The following is a 24,851-nucleotide window of genomic DNA, read 5'->3' on the forward strand; positions in this document are numbered from 1 at the left end:
GCAGCAACTTGCTGCATTTCTGAAGGTTGTTGAGTCATTTTAAAAAGTTTTCAAACTAGTATTTCAAACCACTTTTGCAGAGGGTCTTAATGAAGATCAAGGGACAGCAATTTTTTAATTGAAGCCGAAGCGGCTTATTTTGCACTCAAAAATTTATTTCTCAACAGCTTGTAATTCATAGTCACTCCACAGAGAACACAGATAACTTCACAGCTTTCAAACAATAATCAGCGCCATTTTTTCTCCGGTTTTAAATTCAGTCTGCTGGGCTGTTAACACTTTCACTCCACTATTTATTAACTTTAGTCCATAACGGTGCATTTCAAACACGTGAATCTTCATAAATCTTCATTAATAAGCCCTGTGAAGTGAAGGAAAGGTCCTCACCCCACCACGGTCATGGCCACGCCCCGCTTCTTGGCACTCTTAAAGTCGATCTAGAAGAGCTGGAAGAATGAGTTTGGCGGCAATCTAAAGAAACGTCTTCCAGCTGTTCAAGATCGATTTTAAGAGTGCCGAGAAGCTGAGAGCAAAAGTAGCAGCGGCAAGGGCGGCAGACCTGTGGTGTGTCCCTCCGTGGTCCTCTCCTGGGTGCCAGGGCTTCACTGCCACCTCTTTTCCTCAGAGGCGCAGTGTCTGCCTCCATGCCCCTGTTGACCCATTTTCCAGTCCGGGCTGCTTGGTAGGCAGGCTCCGCAGGCAGGCTTTTATTTTGTCAGCCCAAGGGGGTACGTAGGAAATACAGCATCAGTCATGTGACTGAGTGGGCATGGCCAACTCAATGTCACTCACAGAAAGATGCCGCCCCACCTTGCCATGAGTGACTTCAAGTTGGCCATGCCCACTCAGTCACATGACTACAAGCCACGCCCACCAAACAAGCCACACCCACAGAACCAGTAGTAAAAAAATTTGGAATCCATCCCTGGTTTATATCCTCTTGTTTTATGCAAAATCTTTTGTTTGCCCTTTGTGTACATTATTTGCTCATTTAAGTATAATTGGGTTGGGCTTATTTTCTAGTAATATTAACTTATATCTATTTGATCAATATCATAAATTGATTAAACAATAAATTATTTTTAAACATAATTGTACTAATTATGATACCCATTTTGATACACATAATGAAAGATTTTTTAGATTTTTTTTACACTACAATACTATAGCACATATAAAATGAGAAAGGTAGACTTGCTGAATACATGAGAATGAGATAGATTATGGCACTTAGAAAGCAATTCTAAGCAATTTTTTGTGAATTCAACCAGAAATATTTGGTTATTTTTTTTATGAATTTAACCAGAAATGTTCAAAACAAAAACAACTACAATATTCCTAATGAGTACCTTCATTTGGGTCTTGGACTTCCATATGAACCAAATCAGGATCTTCATCAACTCCATCAACAGCCCTGCAAGAATAATAAAATTGCAGTTACCAATGGAAAACTGAAATTTTAGGGTGAATAAACTTAATAATCTGTACTTAACTACTGCCAATTCTATATTTACAGAAAATAGGCTTTCTTTTTCTTGCTTTATTATTAAAATATCTCAAAATACAGTGCAGAAAAAGATTCAAAAACACTCATGTAAAGGAGGAATGATTTTACTATTATCCAAAAATATATACTTATTTCCTGATTTATTTCTCAAAAGATTGATACAGTCCATATAATTTATCCCATTTTAATCAATTTACAATGATCTCTGAAGTCAAGTTCATAGCTGAGCAAGGTTTTGAACTCCTGCTATTTTAACGCTAAATATCCAATCCACTACATAAGCAAACTTTTTAAAACTATAACAAGATGTAGACATAAGGTAAAATGTTTTCTAACACATAATAAATACTAAATGTTGCTTATTATATCTAAAGTATTATCTTTCCCTGAAGGCAGATCTTAAAGAAGATCAATTTCAAATTTATACTTCCTTTGCCATGTTAGATAATGATAATTCTGAATTTTTACTTCTTCAAAAAACAAGTAATTTCAATATCTATAATTTCCAAAAATTCGGACATTCAACTTTCTAGGCAAATTATTTTGTTAGCTCCCCTAACAAAATATTCATTTTTATATCTCTATCAAGAGAGTTCACATCAGTAAAATCTGTCTCATCAGTAAAATAAACTCTGAAGTTAATCACTAGAAAATACTGAAAATCTCCCTTTAGATAAGTATAGTAAATATTGCTTAAACACATTGTAAGCCGCCCTGAGTCTTCGGAGAAGGGCGGGATATAAATTCAAATTAAAAAAAATAAAAATAAAAAAATAAAATGACATTAACGAAGTAATTTGCAATAAATTATGTTTACAGAAAGACTTCTGGAAAGAATATTGAATATGGATGTTTAAATATTGTGTCTCTTCTTAGGTTCCTTAAGATTACATATATTTACCGTACTTTTTTTCACTATAAGACGCTCCGGGACCATAAGACGCACCTAGCTTCTGAGGAAGAAAACAAGACAACAAAAGATCTGCCTCTACCTCCCAGCTCCAGCACATGGCTCATCAGGGCTTTGCCCCGTTGTGCCCCCCACCGGTCAGCTGGATCTTGGCCTCCCGTAGCCCCGCCAATCAATGGACTGGCCAACCAGAAACGGCACTATTGCTGCCTCCTCTATGTTTGTTGCCTTCGCCGGGGAACGCTGGAGCCTTCGCCAGCGTTCCCTGGCTATCGCTGCTGGTCTCCATCACCACTCTCTGCCACCACTTATGGGTGGTTGGATCAGCCTCCCGGAATACAGTTGATCAGCTGTTCCAGGAGGTGGTGATCCTGCCTGGAACAGCTGATTGGCAGTATTCCAAGAGGCCGATCAAACCACCAATAGGCAGCAGTGAACAGCGGTGGTGGCAAGTGGTGGCGAGTGGCAACATTTGCTCCATAAGACACAGACATTTCCACCCACTTTTTTTTGGGGGGGGGGAGTGTGTCTTATCATGCAAAAATACGGTATATATATTTCAAAATTAATTCCTTTTTTTCTTATTCTTAGATAGCTTTTATGTTTGGTTGATATATTGCTTTGGTGTTCTGTGTGCTATTTCATTTTCTAGATTTTATGAATGCACTATTTTATTTTTTTAGAAGAAATAACTGTATCCTCAAAACAATCCAAATTAAACATGCACTAAAAATACTGTAATGTCTCTCTTCTTTCAGTATATTTAGTAAATTGCTAAAAACTTTGTCCAAACATACTGAGTCAAGATCTCCAATTCATAATACTAGCTTATTAATAAATTAGCCTTTAATCAAGCAGCATTATTCATGACTACAATGAGACAGCTAATTTGAAACATGATGCTGGTGCTTTTCTAGAGGGATTTTGTTTTCAGTGTATTGAATAAATAGTCTCCTCTAATTAGCATGAAAGTCATGTTTTAGTTACTTGCAGAGACAGAAAATAACTTACTCAACACAGTATGTTTAATTTATTATTGTATTTTTAGCCAGACTTTTTCTTCTGATATTCCTATCTCAAGCTATAGTTTATATTGTACAGCAAACATGCTACTCTTTTGATACTGCACACAGTATTCAGTACTTATCTGTCTAGTACTTTAATGGTTCAGATTGCTTTTTGTCACATAATTTTTTCTCTTTAAGAATCTTCCATTATCTTTGTCACTTGCAAAATGCTCTATAAAAATATATTACAAATCACTCTTTTTTTTTAAAAATAATTTTTTATTTCCATTTTTCAACATCATATTTATGTACAAACTATTATCCATCATTAATCATTAATTTTTATTTATTACTGATTCAGGCCTGCCCGACTGCCACTTCCTTACTACACAACCTCCCTCTCTACCCTCTACTACTTTCCCATCCTTCATCTCCTTCACTTTACTACTTCCTCTCCTCCTTCTCCACTCCTCCCTTCTTCCACCCTATCTAACCCTCTTATTCCCCTCCTCCCTCTCTACACTTTCCTACCTACTTTCTTCCCTCCTTCTACTCCTCTCTCCTTTTCTTCCTGAAATGGCAGTCGAGCATCCCCAATATCATTTTAAATTTTTTAATTTCATATCTTCAAAAATTACTGTACATTAATAATCAATCCATGTATCACTTGTTGATTCATTTCCCCCCCTTCCCCCCTCCTCCCCCTTCCCCCCCCCGACTTCCCAGAGCAAATACCGGGTATTATGACCAACAATCACAAGCTAAAGTATACAAAATATACATAACCTCCCACCTTAAAAAATTTAAAACTATAGATCCCCTCACAATAAAAATAAAAAGATAGGAAAGAATAATAAAAAAAGAAAAGAAAAGAAACAATACCAACTTCACATATTACTTCTTCTTACAGTCCATTTTTAAAATTAATCCATCTTCTCAAATTCAATTTTTTTCCCCACTTGTATATTCCTTCAAATTTCATAAGTCCATTTCTCAAATTACAGTCCATCTTCTCGAACTCAAATTTTTATCACTTATATATTTCTTCAATTGCCATAACATTTAATGTCCATTCTTCTTACAGTCCATTTTAAAAATTAGTCCATCTTCTAAAGTTCAAATTTTTTTCCCCGCCCACTTGTATATTCCTTCAAATTTCATAAGTCCATTTCTTAAATTACAATCCAGCTTCTCAAATTCAAATTTTCATCACTTATATATTTCTTCAATTGTCATAAGATTTAATATTCAGTCTTCCAATACTACTCCATCAATCAAATATCAAGCAAATAATCATTTAGACTACATCCACAATATAACAGTAAACAGTTAAAATCATTACATCCACATTATCTAAATTCATAAATTTCACTTTCCATCCTTCACAATTGAGTAATATCATCCCATAGATTTATACCATACAAATAGCAAATAACAAAAATCCTATAATTTATATCCTAAACAAATCAATTCCAAAAATTAACCATAATCATCCTATTCACATCTTAAACATTCCTCCCCTCTCCCATTCTATTTTCCATCATTTCCAAACCAGTTAACTTAGCATCTAACAACAAAGGATTCCCACTCTTTAAAACATTAATATAAAAATGTCTCGCTTTCATAACTGAATTAAGAAAATACTTTCTACCTCTAAAATTCACTGACAAACCCATTGGGACTTCCCATCTAAAATATATCTGATATTTCTTAAACTCATCCACCAAAAAAGCAAATTCTCTTCTGTTTCTTAACATTTTAGGAGGAATTTCCTTCATCATTTTTATATCTTGTCCCAATATCTGAAATTTATTTTTATAAAAGGCTTGCAAAATTTCATACCTAACCTTTTTAGTTGTAAAATAAATAACCACATCCCTAGGTACTCTATTTTGTCTTGCCCACCAAGAATTAACACGATAAATTCTTTCAATATTAGTCTCAAAATCTTCTGGCTCCACACCCTTTATCTGAGCAAAGGCTTGCATAAAAATCTCCTTTAAATTTTCCTTCCTATTTTGTTTCAACCCCCTCACCCTTATAGCATATTCCATTAATCTATATTGTAATATTACTCTTTCTTCATCTGCCCTATCTACCTTTGCCTTTATATCTTCCATCTTATTATCTAAGTTCCAATTGTTTTGATTTTTTTGAATTTCTTCTATTTTCCTTTGCAACTCTAAATTAGCTTTATTAATTTCTGCAAGATCATCCTGCATCTGAATACAAGAGCTTAATATTTGCGCAATTGCATCCTTTACCATTTTCATTTCCCTCTTCTGCTCTTCCACCACTTCCTTGAAATCCAACATCTCTTTCTCTATTTCGTCAAATTTTTGATCTATTTCTAAAAAGTGACTCTCCAAAAACTCCTGTAAAGAATTTCTTACTTCCTTTTTGATTTTTTCTTTTAATTTTTGAATCTGAGCTGAAGAAATTTCAAAGTTTTTAATGACTTTTGGCACTATTTGCTTAAAAGCCATTTTTTTTAAAAAAAAGGATAGCTTAATAATAGACCAAGAAAAAGAAAGAAAAAAAAATTAGAAAAGAAAGTTTCAAAAAAACTTATCTTCTAAATCACTATAATCCCAAAGAAGAAGAAAAAATATAAATCATAAGATTCTCATTTCTTCCATTTAGTCAGTATCTTCCTATGTATCTTCTATTTCGACACACTTTTGGCACTATTTGCTTAAAAGCCATTTTTTTAAAAAAAAATATAACTTAATAACAGACCAAGAGAAAAAAAAATATTTAGAAAAAAAAATTCAAAAAACTTTTCTTCTAAATCACTATAATCCCAAAGAAAAAGAAAAGATATAAATCATAAAATTCTCATGTCTTCCGTTTAGTCAGTATGTTTCTATGTATCTTCTTTCTTCTATTTCAACACTAGCCGTTAGTAAGCATTTCTACTTTCGTTTTCAGTACACACATTCCACAAAACCGCCATTTGCTTTCTTCTCTCCTATCTTCGCAGCAAATAAATCCTCAGGGGCTTACAGTCTTCTTACAAACAAGTGCTAGAACTCCAGTTTCTGTACAAATCACTCTTTAACAGAGACTTGGTATGTGTATTTTACTAGTGATGGTACATTCATTGCCATAGAAATATCCACACATGAACAAACGTTTATCTGGTAATCTATTCACCTCAGGATGCCACAATTCGGTTATATTCATTCTCATATTCCACATAAAGTAAATTATATATTATGGGGAAGATTGTGCAACTGATTATTAGTAACTGAATTACTCTGAGTGTTGTCTATGAAATCATGGAGGTGAATTATGCTTCTCTGGAAAGCTGGTTCAGAAACCTGTAAAATGTTACAGTTTTTCCTAATAAGAGTCCTGTTCCCTACATGTACAACACCTGAATATATCATGATTATATCCTAATGATATCCTCAAATCCTGAGAAGAGCAATAAGACTGGCCTACAGAGCTGTCTGTCTGAATTCACTTAAAGAGCAAACAAGCTTCAGGAAAGAAGGCATGATGTGACCAGGAGCTGCCTTGAATAGGCTGCATGGGCCTCTCAACAGAAAGATGTCTGAATCATGTGACAGAACCTTGGGAGCACTAAGTGGCAGGGGCACCTGCACCATTCTTCAAGCTCATGTGGCTAGAAGATTGGAGTGTAGAACAGTGCAAAGCAGCACTTCTGAGTAGCAGCAACAATAGTATGGCTGACATGGAAGCCTGGGATGATGGCAGCTGCCTGAGACTGCTGAAGCCCCAGTCTACTCCAGGTCCAGCGTCAGCACTGCCTCCAAATCTCATTGTGCATGGCCAGGCTGGGGCAGTTGTGGCTTTGCACTGTGCTATACCAGCCCCAATTCACATATGGTCTGTGCCGGGCCTCCTGTAATCCAAGGAACCCTCTCACTCCACTTAACAAATCACACCACCATTTAACTACTATAACTGGGACAGCCAGGATTGCAATCATTGATTGAAATGGTCATGTGGACATCCCACTTAATGATTCAAATGACTTACAATCGCAATCTGGGCTCAATTATTGTCATAAATTGAGGACTACCTGTACGGTAACTCTAACTTCTTTATGATCATTCTGTAATTCCTCTGGTTTTGTATCAATGGGGTTCATCACAGTGGTGAAATCCAGCTGGATCTATCTGGCTCGTGTGAACCAGTAGCGCCAGCAGTGGGAGGCTCCGCCCACCTGCCAGAATGTCATTACGTCCCATTTTTGACCCTCTGTGCATGCGCAGAAGAGGCATGCTCCCATTCCTGAACTGGAAGCGAAGGTAAGTGGATTTCACCGCTGGTTCATCACTTCAAAGCAATTCCTGATATTCTGCTTAAAAACAGCAGGTATATGTTCAAGATCATATCATGGATTCTGCTTGCCTGCCTTTCCCTTTAGGTCATGTGGTGCTTGCACATGAGCAGTTTGTGATATGTTCCACACTCAATACGTGGCAATGTTTTTGATGGTATAATTGAGCTTTTCCACCTTCTTCTAGCAATAATATAGTCAATGAACTCTAATATAGATAAATGATAAATAGTGGTATTCTTCTTCACTATGGCCTGATAGTGGATGATACATAGATATACATGGATGATTAATGAATTTGTTAATAGGGACTGGGTGTTCCTAAGGATTGTTCTTCCAAAGCCTGCATTTGTCTGAAAAAAGAAGATCGATGATAAATATTTTTTAGAGTTAGATCCCAGAGGGCAATGTTGATTCACAAGATCATAACAAAGCTTGAGTGTTACAAGAACACACCTGGAAAAGCATTGGAAGAAATCAAGCCTTTGCATGGGCCTAGAAAAGCTTAAAGGCAGTGCTAGTTTCTAAATGCAAACTGAAAGAATGCATTATTTGACCATCAAAGGAATGGAGCGCTCTTTTCATCAGCATCCAAGGACTGGGAAAATAGATAGGCAGTATAATGCTTTCACCCAAATAGATAGGATAGAATTTTTTATTGGCCAAGTGTGATTGGACACACAAGGAATTTGTCTTGGTGCATATGCTCTCATTGTAGATAAAAGATACCTTCATCAAGGTACAACACTTACAACACTTAATGATAATCATAGGCTACAATTAAGCAATCAGGAAACAATCAATTACAGTATAAATAGTAAGGATACAAACAACAAAGTTACAGTCATAAATGGAAGGAGGTGGGTGATGGGAACGATGAGAAGATTAATAGTAGTGCAGATTTAGTAAATAGTTTGACTAAATGAAATGCAGATATGTCATTCAGGAGAAAAGAAATACAGAACATCTATAAAGATGAGTCCTATGTAAACCAACTAATTCAACTGCTTGGCAAGCCAGACATGACATGAAGAAAAAGGCAGACCACTTTGAAATACTGTAAATATGCAGAAACTGTTTCTTAGGTAAAAGATTCCAAAGTCTTTTTAAAGTCCAGAACTACAAGATAACATTCAGAAGCTGCTCAAGCAGATGCCTCCCTAATTTAGTGAATGAAAAAGAGGGAGAGGTGGTGCAGTACAATCAGACTTGCAAGATTCTGTTATTATTGCCAAACTCAATAAATGATGTTTCTGTAGAGTCCATTTCGCATCTTGTCTACTGAGTAGGGCTGATATATGACTAATAAAAATGCTGTCTTCCATGAAATTAAATGAATAAGATTAGTAGCTATACATTGAAAAAGCTTCAGCATTGACACAGAGAACCTGAGAAAGAGACAAAGCAGACATGTCAAAATCTTAATTAAATATTTCATCTGTGGCCTGGAAAGGAGGACAAAATAAGCCCCCAAAAGACCCAAATGAAAACAGATGATCTGGACCAGCATTCCAGATGAATTCTTCTATGCTATGTTAATATTGCAGAATCATGAGAATCCCCAGTAGGACATGAAGATCTTAAACATGCTTGATATAAGGCATGAAAGGCTCCTCTCAACTTCTGAAATAAGTACAATCTGTAAATATAGCCAAAGGCACACAGGATCTACTTTGTCCCAAAGTGTTGTTCACAAACAGTATAAATGAATATATTGAGCTATGTTAGGAGAGCCTAATGTACAGTCTTCTCTAGAGAACAAAAAACAAAGATTATGTTCCATCTGAAGGAGGATCTTTGCTACAACAATGCTGGCATTTTGAAAATGGGATCTTTAAGATCATAAGATGGAGCCAAAAGGAAGGAAGGATGGTGACCTAGGACCTGGAACCCTTCATGTGCAAAAAAAATGATAAGAAGAATAAATCATGCAAAATAAAGTCAGCAAAGTAGAAAAATTCCAGAACAACTGACAAACGATTGGAAAGAATGTCGTACTGCTGTGGCAACCAAATACTTACAGCTCAGTGACCATTGTCCCTAGGCTTGCATGGTATGCCAGCGGGCTAGGCTTCTGTTAAGGCTATCTACAACTTTTAGATTCTGAATACAGGTAGTCCTCAACATGCTCACAATTCTGCATATTTGTAGTTTTATTAATTTATAATATGACATACAAAAAGAATACAAAAGCAAATATTAGAGAAATTAGATGCCCACAATTGAGCCCAAATTTTTTTTTTAATAATAATAATAACAACAGAGTTGGAAGGGACCTTGGAGGCCTTCTAGTCCAACCCCCTGCCCAGGCAGGAAACCCTACACCATCTCAGACAGATGGTTATCCAACATTTTCTTAAAAATTTCCAGGGTTGGAGTATTCACAACTATTGCTAAATGCGACATTTGTTAAGTGAATTTAGCCCCATTTTACGGCCTTTCTTGCCAAAGTTGTGAAATGAATCACTGCAGTTGTTAAGTTAGTGACATGGTTGGCTTTCTCATTGACTTTGCTGATCAGACAGTTGCAAAAAGTGATCACATGATCCTGGGATACTGCAACTATCATAAATGTTAGTCAGTTGTTAAGTCTGAATTTTGATCACATGGCCATGGGGATGCTGCAACAGTTGTAAGTGTGAAAACAGTCACAAGTCACTTTTTTCAATGCAGTTGTTAACTTTGAACAGTCATTAAATGAACTGTTGTAAGTTGAGGACTACCTGTAGACAGTTTAGGTGTATAAACCTATACTGGGTAGCGAAAGGTTTCCCACATCATTCTACCTCTTATAATATTATTGGATTCACTGAATAACTATAGGGCTGTAAACCTCTTCCCTCAGAAATCATAATCACATGTGAAAGTGTTGCACCTTTCTCCGTGTTTACAGCTTTGTACATCTCTCTGCCATTTCACAGAGGGAATCTTAGGAGATTGTCCCAAGCAACTACACAGTTCGACCTGCTGGTCTACAACTGTTATTATATTACGAACTCAGGTGATTTAAATCAGGAAAGTTAAATAAATTTAAATACGCTAATTTTTACTTATAGCTAAATTCAATATTTAATTTCATTTTGATGTTGTCCTTCCAGGAGTTTAGAGCAACTTGTTATACATACAAGCACCCTGTGAGGTATATTAGAGAGGATAATTGATTCAAGGTTGCTTACTGAATTGCAAATTTGAATCAAGATTTGTACTTGGGGACCCCTTTGTCCATTATTTTAATAACTTTAGCCCACAAGTCTATTACTTTAATGATCCAGTAGCCTGGATTAATCATCATGATTAATGTAATCAAAATTTCTAAGAGGTAGAGGTTGCTGGGTGGGAGGAAGGAGGACAGCAGGGGTTCCTCCAATCCTTGCCTTGAACTACCCCACATTATAGAGAACACATTGGCAAGCCCCCACTGTAGAGATGCAATAAAGGATAGGCTGTGGGAACAATAATTGTAGTAGCAACATACCTTCCTCACAATTCAAGAACAAGAGGAATTTTCACAGACATGAGAAAGAGCCTATACAGGCTCTACATATAGACAAACATGCAACTCACTATATCACATGCATCTACATTTAAAAATAACTTTTCTCATTTATAAACATATTTCTTTTGTTTCTTTTCAGTAGGTAGAAAAGCAAGTTATACCCACATTTGGCTTTTTTCTAGAAAGAACCCCTGAAGCATGCAGTTTGTCTAGAGAAGTTTTATTTTCCTCCCAACAAAAGGGTGTGAGGTAGGACAAAACTGGTGTATTCTCCCTGCCATTGCCAGATGAACACAGTGTTTTTAAAAGCTTCTGTGTGAAGAAAGGACAAACCACAGAGTCCTACATTCCTTTCAGTGAAAATAATCCTCTGCAATACTGACTGGCGGTCTGCTTTGGGACTCTGTAGATTATAACAGTTTTTCAGTGCTGGTGAATTGTTAACTTTCAGTTTAGCTAGCTGTATACTATACTGGTTGGGCCTATTGGAAATTGTAGTGCAGCAACATCAGGAAGGGCACAGACCCCCAGCCAGTGGTGGGATTCAGCCAGTTCGCACCACTTCGGGAGAACCGGTTGTTAACTTTCTGAGCAGTTTGGCAAACTGGTTGTTGGAAAAAATCATTAGGGCAGAGAACCGGTTGTTAAATGACTTGAATCCCACTGCTGCCCCCAGCTGTAATTTAATTACTAAAGTAAAGATTCTGAACAACCAAAGGTATCAAAACACATGTTTATTAAGGTATCAGCATTAATCATGCTGTTGAAAAAAGTTCTGAAAAACTGTAGGAATCAGTTGCAGAGATGATTTAATCATTTAAGCACCAATTAGAATATAACATTTACTTGAACAACTAGCTACAAAAACATCTGTATGTAAGTAAGAACTGATAGAAGTACAGCCCAGTCTGAATTCCTGATTTACATCATAATGCAGTTTGGCAAATCAAGGAGGTTAAAAAGCTTTAGTGAGTATGTTCAATGTCTTACGCAAGAGTATTTGATTTAATAATTGGCAAATGAATAATCAACAAATTTTTGGCAGAAAAATGTTCAACACCAGAAAAGTGACCTTCTAAAATTTAGTCCTATTTCACCCAGGGCAAGGTACTTTGAAGCAATGAACATTCTAAAATTCGATATGGTAGGAAATCTTTCAGTAAAACATAAATAATAAAAATTAAGTACAAATTACTTAAGTAAAGCAAAAAAAATGGAAGGTATTTTCCTTATCATGGTAACTAAATTTATTAAACTTTCTCACTTGCTATCAATACTAGCGAAAAGTTGTAGATATTATGTAATATGGTACAGTTGAGTAGAATATCCTCAAAAATTGAAAAAGATCACTTTTCTCCATAATTCTTTTTAATGTAATTCTGCATAGCAAGAATATTCCTCTTACCAATAAATATGATCTTTTGACACGTGATCTTGTATGCGAGTCCATTTTATTCCCAAATCAAGAGATGCATAAAGCTTAAAATGAAAAAGAAAGAGAAAACATATTATTTCCTCCAAGAGCACAAGGTAAAAGCACAAGACTCTTCCAACTTCTCCCTTCAACAAGTTGTGTGGTGGAGTGGAGAGAAGTGAATGGTTCAAACTCACTCAATGAATTTTCATAACTGACAATGGGCTTGATTTAGTCAAACATCTTAGTCATTACCCACCTGACTCTTTCATATTTTAAAATATTTAAAACATATTTAAAACTTTGCATAGTGTTACCCATAACATTTTTTGCCAAGGAATAAAGCATCAAAACCGTAGAAATGGTGGTAGATTTTAGGAAAAACCCTTCCATACTTCCACCTCTCACAATACTTGACAACACAGTATCAACAGTAGAAACCTTCAAATTTCTGGGTTCTATCATATCGCAAGATCTCAAATGGACAGCTAACATCAAAAACATCATTAAAAAAGGACAACAAAGAATGTTCTTTCTGCGCCAACTCAGTAAGCTCAAACTGCCCAAGGAGCTGCTGATCCAGTTCTACAGAGGAATTATTGAGTCTGTCATTTGCACCTCTATAACTGTCTGGTTCGGTTCTGCAACCCAACAAGAAAAACACAGACTTCAGAGGATAATTAGAACTGCAGAAAAAATAATTGCTACCAACTTGCCTTCCATTGAGGACCTGTATACTGCACGAATCAAGAAGAGAGCCGTGAAAATATTTGCAGATCCCTCGCATCCTGGACATAAACTGTTTCAACTCCTACCCTCAAAACGACGCTATAGAGCACTGCACACCAGAACAACTAGACACAAGAACAGTTTTTTCCCGAAGGCCATCACTCTGCTAAACAAATAATTCCCTCAACACTGTCAGACTATTTACTGAATCTGCACTACTATTAATCGTTTCATAGTTCCCATCACCAATCTCTTTCCACTTATGACTGTATGACTATAACTTATTGCTGGCAATCCTTATGATTTATATTGATATATTGATCATCAATTGTGTTGTAAATGTTGTACCTTGATGAACGTATCTTTTCTTTTATGTACACTGAGAGCATATGCACCAAGACAAATTCCTTGTGTGTCCAATCACACTTGGCCAATAAAATTCTATTCTATTCTATTCTATATACAAATTAGCACTGAAAGCTGAATTAATACCAGAGAGCCAAGTGTAAATAGCTTATGTGTTTGTTACATATTTTTAATGCAGATTCATTTCAATATTAAGCAAACATGATTGAGAATGAATCCAGTATTTGGATTCCTATAAATGATCACAGTGCATAGAGATTGGTTCACATGCACAAATAAATCACTCTGTAATTGCAGGACCAACTAATGACATACAACTGCAAATAAATCATTGTTGCTAAATGCTAAATTTAATGCCATTTATATGATTTAATTCTATATGTGATTATTCACCTTTAACTGTTGGAAATGATATGCATGCAGATGTGATATGAAGTATTTTGGAAAGGTTTCCTACATTGGTCATATTACAGTATTTTATGTTGTAAAATAGTTTGATGTTTCATACTGTTCCTCCAAGCTGTCCAGAACATATTTCAGATATATTAAAAGCAAAGCCACACAACATTTTTTTAGTTATTTACCTGTTCCTCCTTGCTGTAAGCAAGCACCTTATCTTCCTGCTTTGGATGAAATATCAGTGTTTCCACAAAAAAACTGATGGGCTGCTTTTGAAAAGTAGCACCTTCATCTGTACTAATAAAAAGATTCTGGTCCAGGTCATTGTGGGAAGAACTTACAAGAATTATCTATAAAAGAAAAAAAGCAAAACAAACAAATTAGCCAAGTTCTAATACGATCTGCACATATTTTTATTTAATTAAAAATGAAAAAAATAGGAACTAAATAAGCAATGCCTTAGGATCAATTGATTCCAAATAAATTAAAAGAAGTATTCTGCCAAGTATTCTGATAATCTCCTAAATTCTCACTGTTTATCTAAAGACTCCTAAAAATTGAAGCTTAGCAAAATTGCAGGAGATTTTCTAGTTAATCCCTAGAGGTTTTCGCATAACTACAACTCTCACATTTTGTAAAAAGAAGCAACAAGTTTTATCACACAAACTAAGGCATGCTCTTCTGCCCTTCTAGTAAGTGGGACTGCAGTTTAATAATCTGAGTTTAGGTCTACTTTGTATCAGAATCAGCAAAGAAGTCTTGGGAGGAGGAAGCAACTTAGAAAGTATCATGAAACTGGAAACTGGAAAAATATATCCATTCAACTTACCTTTCTAATACAGTCATGTATGCTAGGAAAATGAATATAACAAAACTCTATTATTTGTTATAAGCCTGGTAGAAGACTTGTGTGATGATGAGGAACCAAAGGGACCTTGGAAGGCAATGAATTAGCTGATCCAGGACCCAACATCAAGCAAAGAAGAAAAGGAGTCTGTTATTACAGAACTTGCAGCCCCAGATTCTACTCTAGATTCCACAATATAAACCTGAAGGTGTGACTATAATGGGCACCCACAGAGGAGACAAGCTGTGACCAATGTCAAACATAGATTGTGATGCAACTTTTGCCCAGTTCATACTTGCATTATGATGCTGGACACAAATTTGTAAAGGATAGAACTTGCACTGCGACATCAGGATGCATAGTTTTCTCGTTTTGGAAAAAACTCTCAGCTTGCTGCAGACATTCTGACAGCTGGTACAGACAAAGAATTCTCATACATGTGTGAGAAGGTAAGAAAAATCCTTGGATTAGTGATCTCATTGTTACCTGAATCAATTATATATATACTACCAACTGAATTGAGGTGAAAGCCAGTTTCCACTTGCTTTGGAAATAACATGCATTTTTACATGTGTCTGTAGCCAGTTGCCTTGAACCCAGCCCTGAACATTCTAACTGACTTCTTGGATATTTATTAAATTGATACTTAATCAATTTAATTGATTTATATATCTGCCCTACCTCACATACATGTTTCTGGATATCTTACAATAAAAATAAATAAAATACTTATGATAAAAAAGTATAAAACACATAGCAGTTGGCTTTGTAAAACAAACATTAACAATAACCAGGTGATGGGCTGTTTCACAAACTCGGTTCTCCAGGTTTGGGCACAAAACCAAGTTTTCAAGGCTTTAAAGAAGGCCTGCAGGTCCCCACAGCTTCAAGATAAAAAGACAGAATCTCCATGGCCTCACTTAGGCCACCTGGGATAGAAATATAATGTCATCATCCCAAACTATCAGATTACCTTGCCCAGAAGATGTTAAAGAGGAAGAGAAAAAGTATTCAGCCATGTGGCACCTCATAAATGAAGGGCCATGCGTTGAATTCTCTCACTCATCAACACCAACTGAAACCAACCCTGGAAGAAGGAGGAGAATGAGCACAATGCAATACTACCCACTCTCAACTTCCAAAGGCAGCACACAAGGATACCAACTTCAATGGCAGACATGTCAAACTCAAGACCTTTGGCCCAACCAGCCCATGATGGGTTTAGATCTGGTCTGCAGGGCTGACCTGGAGACAGTGAAGGACAGGCCGCTGCTGCCTCAGGTCTGGCCCTGGCATTCCCCCTGCACGTGCACACAGGAGGCAGTGAGCCTGGTAAGCATGGGAGGGACCAATGAGCTGCAGCTCATTGGCCCCTTGGCCACTCATTGGCCGGCAGTGACAGCCAGCTGGATGTGAGCTGGAGCAGCCAATAAGCTGCGTTTGGCCCCACCCCACCTGCACTGCACTCGTGCACCTCGGGGCCCCACACACAGCCAGGCCATCCTTGCTTTGTCAGCTTCGTTACCTCATCTCACCCAGTGGCTGTGGCACCAGTAGCAGCAGCTCTGTCCAGCAAGAGCTTATTGTGGCCTGCCGGCAGCCAGTACAGCTGGCAGCAGAGTCAGACAGTGAGGATGTTGGGAGGAATATGGGCCAGTCCTGGGGGCTGGGGAAAGCTCAGATGAGGGCTCTGCATCAGAGGCAGAGAGGGAGGTAGACAAGCAAGCAAGGCAGAGGAACTGCTGGAGCCTGATCCCAGTGTGCGCATGTGCAGAGCTGCCAGAAAAAAGAACTATTCAGAAAGCAGGATCAATTTGGGAATAAAGCCACATCTTGGAGATGATTGGCCCCTCCCAAGGAAACAAAAGAGGAGCAAGAGGCTTTTGCAGGAAATAAGTTGTTTGTTCGTTCATTTTAAGAGTAGAAAGTTCAGTTCTGTTCGTGACTAAGAGACTCTGTGCCAAGTTTTGCCTTACTCTGCATTTGGAAACAAGTTACGTGGCCGCTTGCCAAGCAAGATAAGGTTTGTTGATAAAATGTTTGGACAAGCCTTGCTGACTGTCAATGAAAGTAATTCACAGTTGTGTAAATAAAAGAGGTTTTGTTGGGACCAAAACTCTGCTTTCTCTGCTTTTTAAGGGAGCCTAGGTCAGAACAGAGTCCTGCAACCCCTCTACTCTCCTCCAGCCTTGGAAACCTGTGAGCCTGGAGAGGAAGGGGGCTGGGGCTGGGCTGGGCTGCAGAGTCCTCGTGCCCCGGGAGTTCAAGGGCCAGGCAGAGACAGCAGTTTCTGCTGGGGCAAGGGGAAAAGGGGCAAGGGAAGGAAGGAGGAGGAGAAACTGATGCCAGCCAGATTCAACAGTGGCCAAGAGCTGCTGCCGTTGCGCACCCAATGGAGGCACCGCAGCAGGATCAGTTGAGGGAATGGGAGGAGCAGAGGTGGGTGGCAAGCTTTCAGAGTGTTTCATCTGGCGCTCCACACCAAACTGTGGTGTGCTGTCTATGGTTCTGTGCTGTCCATGGCACCACTGCCCTGAGCAAGAGGGGGATGGGCTCTGCTCTCTGCCTCCTGAACTCCAGCCCCTGCTTCACTTCCTCGTTGGCTGGAGTTTACAAGGAAGTCTACACGGCCAAGTGCATTTGGGGCCTTGGTCCTTCAAACTGATTTCTGGGTTGCAGAGTTGAGATTACTGCACTCCCCATTTTGCAGAGGAGGCTTGAGATGTCTGATCCCTCACATTTTCACAAGTCGTTTTATCACCTCCAGACATCGGGTGGAGTACAGTTTGTGACTTTGTATGGAAAGCTGAAATTCCTGAAGGGGTTTCCCCCCTTTTAGTTAAAATTGATTTTTTTAAAAAAAATTAAAATCCATGGGGGAATTGTCAGAGTGTGCATCACAACATCCAGGAATGTATATGCACCCCATCACTTTGGCTTCCCATAAGGCTGCCACAAATGAAAATGGCAACATTAGGACAAATTCCTAATGCAGTTTGGCTCTTTCTCAGAAAGGATATGGGTGGATTGATTAACCCCCCCTCCCCAATATGCTGTTTAGATTATGCAAAAACCTGGAAGAATCATTATATTCGGGGGTGTTGTGGAACCTTAATTTTGGAATTTAGGCCCAATATTATATACAGGTAGTCCAAGACTTACAATATTTCATTTAGTGACCATTCAAAGTTACAACAACACTGTAAAAAGTACTTATGACCATTTTTCACCCTTATGACCTTTGCAGCATTCCCATGATTATGTGACCAAAATTCAGAGGACGGAAGTCAACTGCACTGATTCACTTAACAACTGTGGCAAGAAAGGTCATACAATGGGGCAAAATTCACTTAACAAATGTCTCACTTAACAACAGAAATTTCAAACTCAACCTTCTCCATTGCAGGCATGATCTGGCCCACAGGCCTTCAGTTTGACATGTCTGGTCTAGTGCAGCAGTCACCAACCTTTGTTGTTTGCTGGCCTGACGGGGTGGGGGGTGGGGGTGGGGTGAGAGGAGAACTCGGCCGTGCAAGTGGCAGGCTGGCACACGCAGCTCAACTTCTGCGAGTGGCAGGCCAGCATGCAGAGCTCAACTTGCACAAGTCGAGCTGCATGTGCACACATGCGTGCCAGCCCAGTTGCAAATAGGCCATAGTTCTGTAGTAGACTGTAGCCCAGGGGTTGAGAACCTGGTCTAGTGGTTAAGATATTCAGCTAGAAACCAGGAGATTCTGAGTTCTAGTCTCGCTTTATGCATGAAAGCTGGCTGGGTAACTTGAGCCAGTCCCTCAGCCCAACCCACCTCACAGGATTGTTGTTGGGAAAATAGAAGGAAGGACTATTAAGTATGTTCCTGTCTTGAGTTATTTATAAAAAATAATAAATAAATAAATAAATATACTGTTTTCTGCGGTGCTTTCTATGCTATGTTTAGTTAATTAGTTCACATCGTTGGTTAGTTAGTTCACAAAAAAATTAATTAATATTTATAAACCAGTATCTAGCTATGAAGAGCTGATTATAACTCATGAGATATGCTTTACCCTCGCCTTTATGAATCCAGTTGCTTCAGATCAAATGCCAAAATCTCCAGAAATGGTTAACTCTGCAATAAGATTGGGCTTGTGTATCTGCTCAGGGCTTACAATCCACATATTTTTGTTAGAATCTTAGCTCTGGGACAATTCTTCCTTCCTTACAATGCTGTAAATATTTGCTAATACTTTATTGCATTTGGGTGAATCATAGCTATCATAATGCCAACAAATCTTGATTGGGCTTCAGGATGCATGAGGCTCAATATAAACTAGCATAGCTTTACATTTTTGTAGTGTCTTATAATAAATCTTACTTCTTTTAGGCATTTATAGTTATCTAACTTAATTTATTTACAGCATTTAGACTATCAACTATAATTTTATAGGCTTCTCCTTTGTTTTAATCCTTGTGCTTTGTAATTTTACAATAATTTCATTTTTACTTTATTTTATTCAATCAATTTATTATATATTTACTTCTATTTTAGAGTGTTATTTTAGAGTGTTATTTTGTGCTAGTCTACAACCAGAATAAACAATAAGCAAATAAACAATACAGCCCATTTTAACCTTATCTGGGGTTCTGAATTACAACATTATTTTGTAACATGGACTTTTTGCTTAACTGAAAAAAAAAGCCTTTTGCTATAATCAATTTTAAATAACTTTTGTAAGGTCTCATTTTTTGTGTTAAATTTATATTTACCAACGAAGGAATAAAGGGAGACTAGTATAGATCTATTTAGCTCTCGTCAGCTATACCCTTCTGGGATTCAAACCTGGGCTATTTACATATTAGGTATTAACCTCTAAGCCATATCAGGGGAGAGATTTTTTATCAGGGCAACCTGATCTACCCAAATATGGGATGGAGCATACGGCTTCCACTTTCGTCTTTCAACCCCAATCCATAAATTTAACACAAAAAAATAGTTTGTCGCGAAAGTGACTGCCTGCAAAGGCTCCTGGATTGGGACTGAAAGCCGAAAGCAGAAGCAGTATGCTCTATCCTACACTTAGGTAATCAGGTTGCTCTGATAAAAAACACATAGGGTCTTATGCATGTAACACCTGGAATTTTTCTGCTGAGATTACCTTACCATCTTGCCCAAAACTGGCAAGTCCAAACCTCTTTTTAATTTAGCACCCTCCAGTCAGTTTTGACTTCTGGCAATTACCTGAACTAGTCCCTACAATTTTCTTAGCAAGATTTCAGAAGTGGCTTGCTGTTGCCTCCTTCCTAGGGCTGAGAGAGTGTGATTGGGCCAAATCACTCAACTGGCCTCATGCCTAAGGTGGGACTAGAATGTATAGTTTTTCTGTTTCTAGCCTAGTGTTTTAACCACCACACAGAAGTGCATCTCTAGTTCAAACCTGACCCAGTCAAAAATGAAGGTATCTAAGATTGATTTCTTTACAAAACTTATGAACTACTGCCTTTACCTCAGGGGTGAAAATTAAAATTTTTCCCTCCTGGTTCTGTGGGCGTGTCTTAATTGGTGGGTGTGGCTTGGTGGTCAGGTGACTGAATGGGCATGGTCAATAATAATAAATAATAAAAATAATAAAGTATACAAAACTTGGGAGGCACTGGTCTACCTTCTTTAAAAATTGAGGCCCCGGTCCACCAATTGCGTTTTACTGAGAGGCACCAGTCTACCTTCTTTAAAAATAGAGGCCCCGGTCTACCAATTGCCTTTTATTGAGAGGCACCGGTCTACCTTCTTTAAAAATAGAGGCCCCGGTCTACCAATTGCCTTTTACTGAGAGGCCGCGGTCTAACACGTGCCTTTTTTTGGCAGGCACCAGTCTACCTTCTTTAAAAATAGAGGCCCCAGTCTACAAATTGCCTTTTACTGAGAGACCCCAGTCTACCACATGCCTTTTTTTGGCAGGCACTGGTCTACCTTCTTTAAAAATAGAGGCACCGGTCTACTTGTTGCCTACAGCGCTGATCAGCTGTAGTGCGGCCCTTTGAAGTGCCGTGACAGTCATTTAAGGCCGTTTGCAGCTATATCATCACAGAGCGCTTCAGAGACAGAGAAGAGGAACAGCGAGGCATGGGCAGAGGTGGGGGGGGCAGGGATTTTTGCTACCGGTTCTCCAAACTACCTGCCCCCATCGCTACCGGATCGTGTGATCCGGTCCGAACCGGGAGCATTTCACCCCTGCTTCACCTCCTATTGAAGGTTGCATTAATGGCTGAGCGCAAATCTCAGGCGAGCCCCTCCAGCCAATACTAGCCAAGATGGACTGCCATCTAGTTACTAGGCTCTGTAATCTACCGGGTTGTGGCTGCTGATATTGGGAAGAGGAGAAAAGCAGCCCCGAAATAATCCCCATTACCTGCTGAGAGGGCAACCTTGCTGACGCTGAGGGAATAGCACCTTTTATGTCCACATACTTTCCTCCCATTCCAACACTGTTGCTGCATGCCAGACCCTAAAGAAAAGCTAATCTACAGAGAGAAAAAGTCTAGAACAGCAGAAGGGAAACAAAGGACTTCAAAACGTCAAGGGAGCGAAAGAGTTCTCTAAATGAATGTTTCCGTAAGACACTTCAGGGGGCGTTTGGCTTAGAGTGGCTGCCTGTTCCTGTTACTTGGCAGTTCCTAAATGCCTTTTTTTTTCTTTTTAATCTGCAGAATGACTTTCAAATGCCTTGTGCTTGCTTCCCAACTACAAAGAATTTTCTGGAATGTGATACATAACATCTCTTTCATCTGTGGGAAAAGAGAGCAAGGTGAGTGGAGGAGGGAAGTTTGTGGAGTGGCTAATTAAATCTCTTGCTGTATGGAAACCAGAACTAAAAGTGGCAACTTGGATGGTTTGAAATTAAGGACTGAATAAATCTGTCATCAAAAGCTTTGTATGCTTTCATCAAGTTTCCATCACAAAATAAGCAAGCTCTCAGACAGAAATAGATGGAGAACATAGAGAAAGGGAAAAGCCTGGACATACATGTTAATAATATACATGTATTGTTTAAATAAGGACTTTATCAATTACACAAAATTTACTGTAGAATTTAGAATAGAATGTATCTTTTCTTTTATGTACACTGAGAGCGTATGCATCAAGACAAATTCCTTGTGTGTCCAATCACATTTGCCCAATAAAGAATTCTATTCCACAAAGTTTACTGTTTGTACTATCATCTAATTTACAATCCAAAGGTGCATCTTCACTATATACCCAGTTTGCTATGTCTTTATATTTCGATATTTATTTTAGTAGCCATAAATATATATAAGGCAGAAAATATTCCAAGTGCTTCCAAAAGGGTGATTTAAAGCCATCCCTGCAACCTCCTCCTCCGCTTTTAGGGTACTATGGATTAACAAATCTAATATCAGATAAAAATTTGTAGAATTCAGTATTTTAGGATCCATTATGCTTCCATTATAACAAATGCAAATGAGAGTCTGATTTTCTTTTCTTGATCCTATTATATTTGCTATGGCAAAACTGAAAGTCAAGACAAGACTATTAAGTACCTGGGGAAAGGCTTTTGTCATCACTGAGGTAGTTCAAAAGATTCAAGCACACTATGTCACACGAGACTGATCTTAATCTAACAATTTCCTCTTTATTTTCTTCACTTCTTTGTAGCTTTCTTAATTGTGCCATGTTATTTAACAAATTTGAAATTGTCTGTGATCCTTTTCATTGGAAGATCTCCACAAGTTGGCTCCAATTCAGTCTTGGCTTCCTAAGCAGACTATTACTGTGCCCAACAACTCTGGCTCCCTGACATTTTCCCACACTCCTCCTCATGATAATATGAAACCTATCCTTTTAGTTACAGTTTTCCTCTCTGCATGGTCATACAATTTCTACATTTTTTTCCACTTAATAATTTATAATTTAGTTCTTTTCCATAATCTTTGCTCTTTCTCCTGTTTCCCTGCTTAATGGCAAGGAAAATAATGTTTGGTAATATGATTATATTAAATTTACATTACTATAAATAAATGAAAATCTTCTTTAACTTTACGTTTCCCAAACTGACTGCATGCAGTCCTGTTGCAATTTATTTATTTCTTTGTTTATTCAATTTAAATAACTACAAAAAGTGACGTATAATTCTGATGCATAAAAACAAGAAATTAGAAAACAAACACCTGGATTAGAAAAGAGAAAAGCAGAGTACCAGAATGAAAGAAATAATACCAAGAACATTAAAATATCCCTTTTTAAACTAAAAACTTGGGAGTAAAAGACTTGGAGTAAAAGAAGAAATGAGTTATCCCATACTTCCCCATTAAGCTCTTAGCAGCTTGTGGAGATGTGAAGAATTTTAATTAGGAAAATAATACTGAGGAGGCAAGCACATTCTCTTTTCCCAACGTTAAAGATAATCTGAATAGTTTTTAAATGTTAAAAAGAGCATTGGAAAAATTCTTTTACAATTCCATCTAATCCAACAAACTCTCCACCCAAGTCCATGTGCGAATGTCAGATTTAGTGTCAGGTATCTCAAAACATCATCTACAGCAAAGGTGGGTTTCAGTAGGTTCTGACCAGTTCTGGAGAACCAGTAGCAGAAATATCGAGTAGTTCAGAGAACCGGTAGTAAAAATTCTGACTGGCCCCGTCCCCATCTATTCTCTGCCTCCCAAGTCCCAGCTGATTGGAAGGAAATGGGGATTTTGCAGTAACCTTTCCCTGGATTGGGGAGGGAATGGAGATTTTACAGTATCTTTCCACTGCCATGCCCACCAAGCCATGCTATGCCCACCAAGCCATACCCACAGAACCAGCAGTAAAAAAAATTGAAACCCACCACTAATCTATAGTACTATTTTTCTCTTCCCAAACATACTAGTTGTGATGCATACATGGTTCTGAGCTTTTCCTGATTGGGCAACCTCAGCACGATCACTGAAAAGCTCCAGAACAAGAAATATGCTACATCATGCCTGAGACTGCCCAATTGTCACACACAATACACCAACCATTTTATCCCAACAGCATACAAATACACCAGCCAACTATCTACATTACCCAGCAGCCTAAAATCAAGAGAGGACTCAAAATGGTATTGTGCTTGAAGATATATTTAATCAGTGAGACAGAATCCCATGTATTATACATTCACACCCTCTCCTCCCCCTACAGACTTAGTCTGCTACATCTTGAAGTAATCCTAGTTAGGAGGGCTGAATCTTCTCTTTTTGTCAAACCTGGTTAATTGCTGGCAAAACATCTAACTGACCTGGAAGTGCTGATCTTGATCACTGACCTGACGGTAAAAAGATCTTTAAACTGAAGGATCTTTGCTATCATCAGGACTTCCTTGGTTACATTGCAACCTTTTATTTTCTTGACTATTTCTGTGATAAGTACTATAACCTCTTTACTAATGAACAAGCTTCAAAAGCACTAACAATTCTTTTGTCTTGAGACAACCCATAATTGATGGCATGTCATGAGAACTAAAAAGCATTCATTACATTCCAAACTCCAGCTTCAGGCATCTTTAACTCCAACTGACCTTCAAATGTCATCTGAAACAACTGACTGACAAATAAGCCAAAGTACCAGGCATTATCAATATGTTTTCAGCTTTGGTCACTCCATTTAACAGCAGTCTATAATTTCTCACATTCCTTCAAGCATGCCTGATGGTCTCATCCTAACAAAACTTTAATTATTGTCTGACTTGGGCACTAAAACAAGGATGACACACAAAGAAAGCCAGGAAGTCTTGCAATCTTAGAAATGCCCCATTCCATCCTAACAAAGAGGGCAATGTACTCAGAACAGGAAATGGAAATGAGATTTTTTTCAAAAGCTACAAGTGAAGAATGAAGAATTCAGAG

General features: G+C 38.0%; 1 protein-coding gene across 3 annotated transcripts in view; it reads right to left on the reverse strand.

Moving 5' to 3' along the window:
• SORCS2 (sortilin related VPS10 domain containing receptor 2) overlaps nucleotides 1-24,851 on the reverse strand; it is a 150,269-nt gene that overhangs the window by 73,547 nt on the left and 51,871 nt on the right. For all 3 annotated transcript variants that reach the window (XR_009154545.1, XR_009154544.1, XM_058177986.1), the window contains exons 4-6: nucleotides 14,326-14,490; nucleotides 12,638-12,711; nucleotides 1,350-1,414 (exon numbers count right to left, since the gene is read on the reverse strand). Coding sequence is in view for 1 of the 3 variants with exons in the window: in XM_058177986.1 (XP_058033969.1) it covers nucleotides 1,350-1,414; nucleotides 12,638-12,711; nucleotides 14,326-14,490 (304 nt within the window). In the remaining 2 variants the exon portion in view is untranslated. The remainder of the gene's footprint in view (nucleotides 1-1,349; nucleotides 1,415-12,637; nucleotides 12,712-14,325; nucleotides 14,491-24,851) is intronic.

Source organism: Ahaetulla prasina, chromosome 3 (assembly GCF_028640845.1).
Source record: "Ahaetulla prasina isolate Xishuangbanna chromosome 3, ASM2864084v1, whole genome shotgun sequence".
Taxonomy (NCBI): domain Eukaryota; kingdom Metazoa; phylum Chordata; class Lepidosauria; order Squamata; family Colubridae; genus Ahaetulla; species Ahaetulla prasina.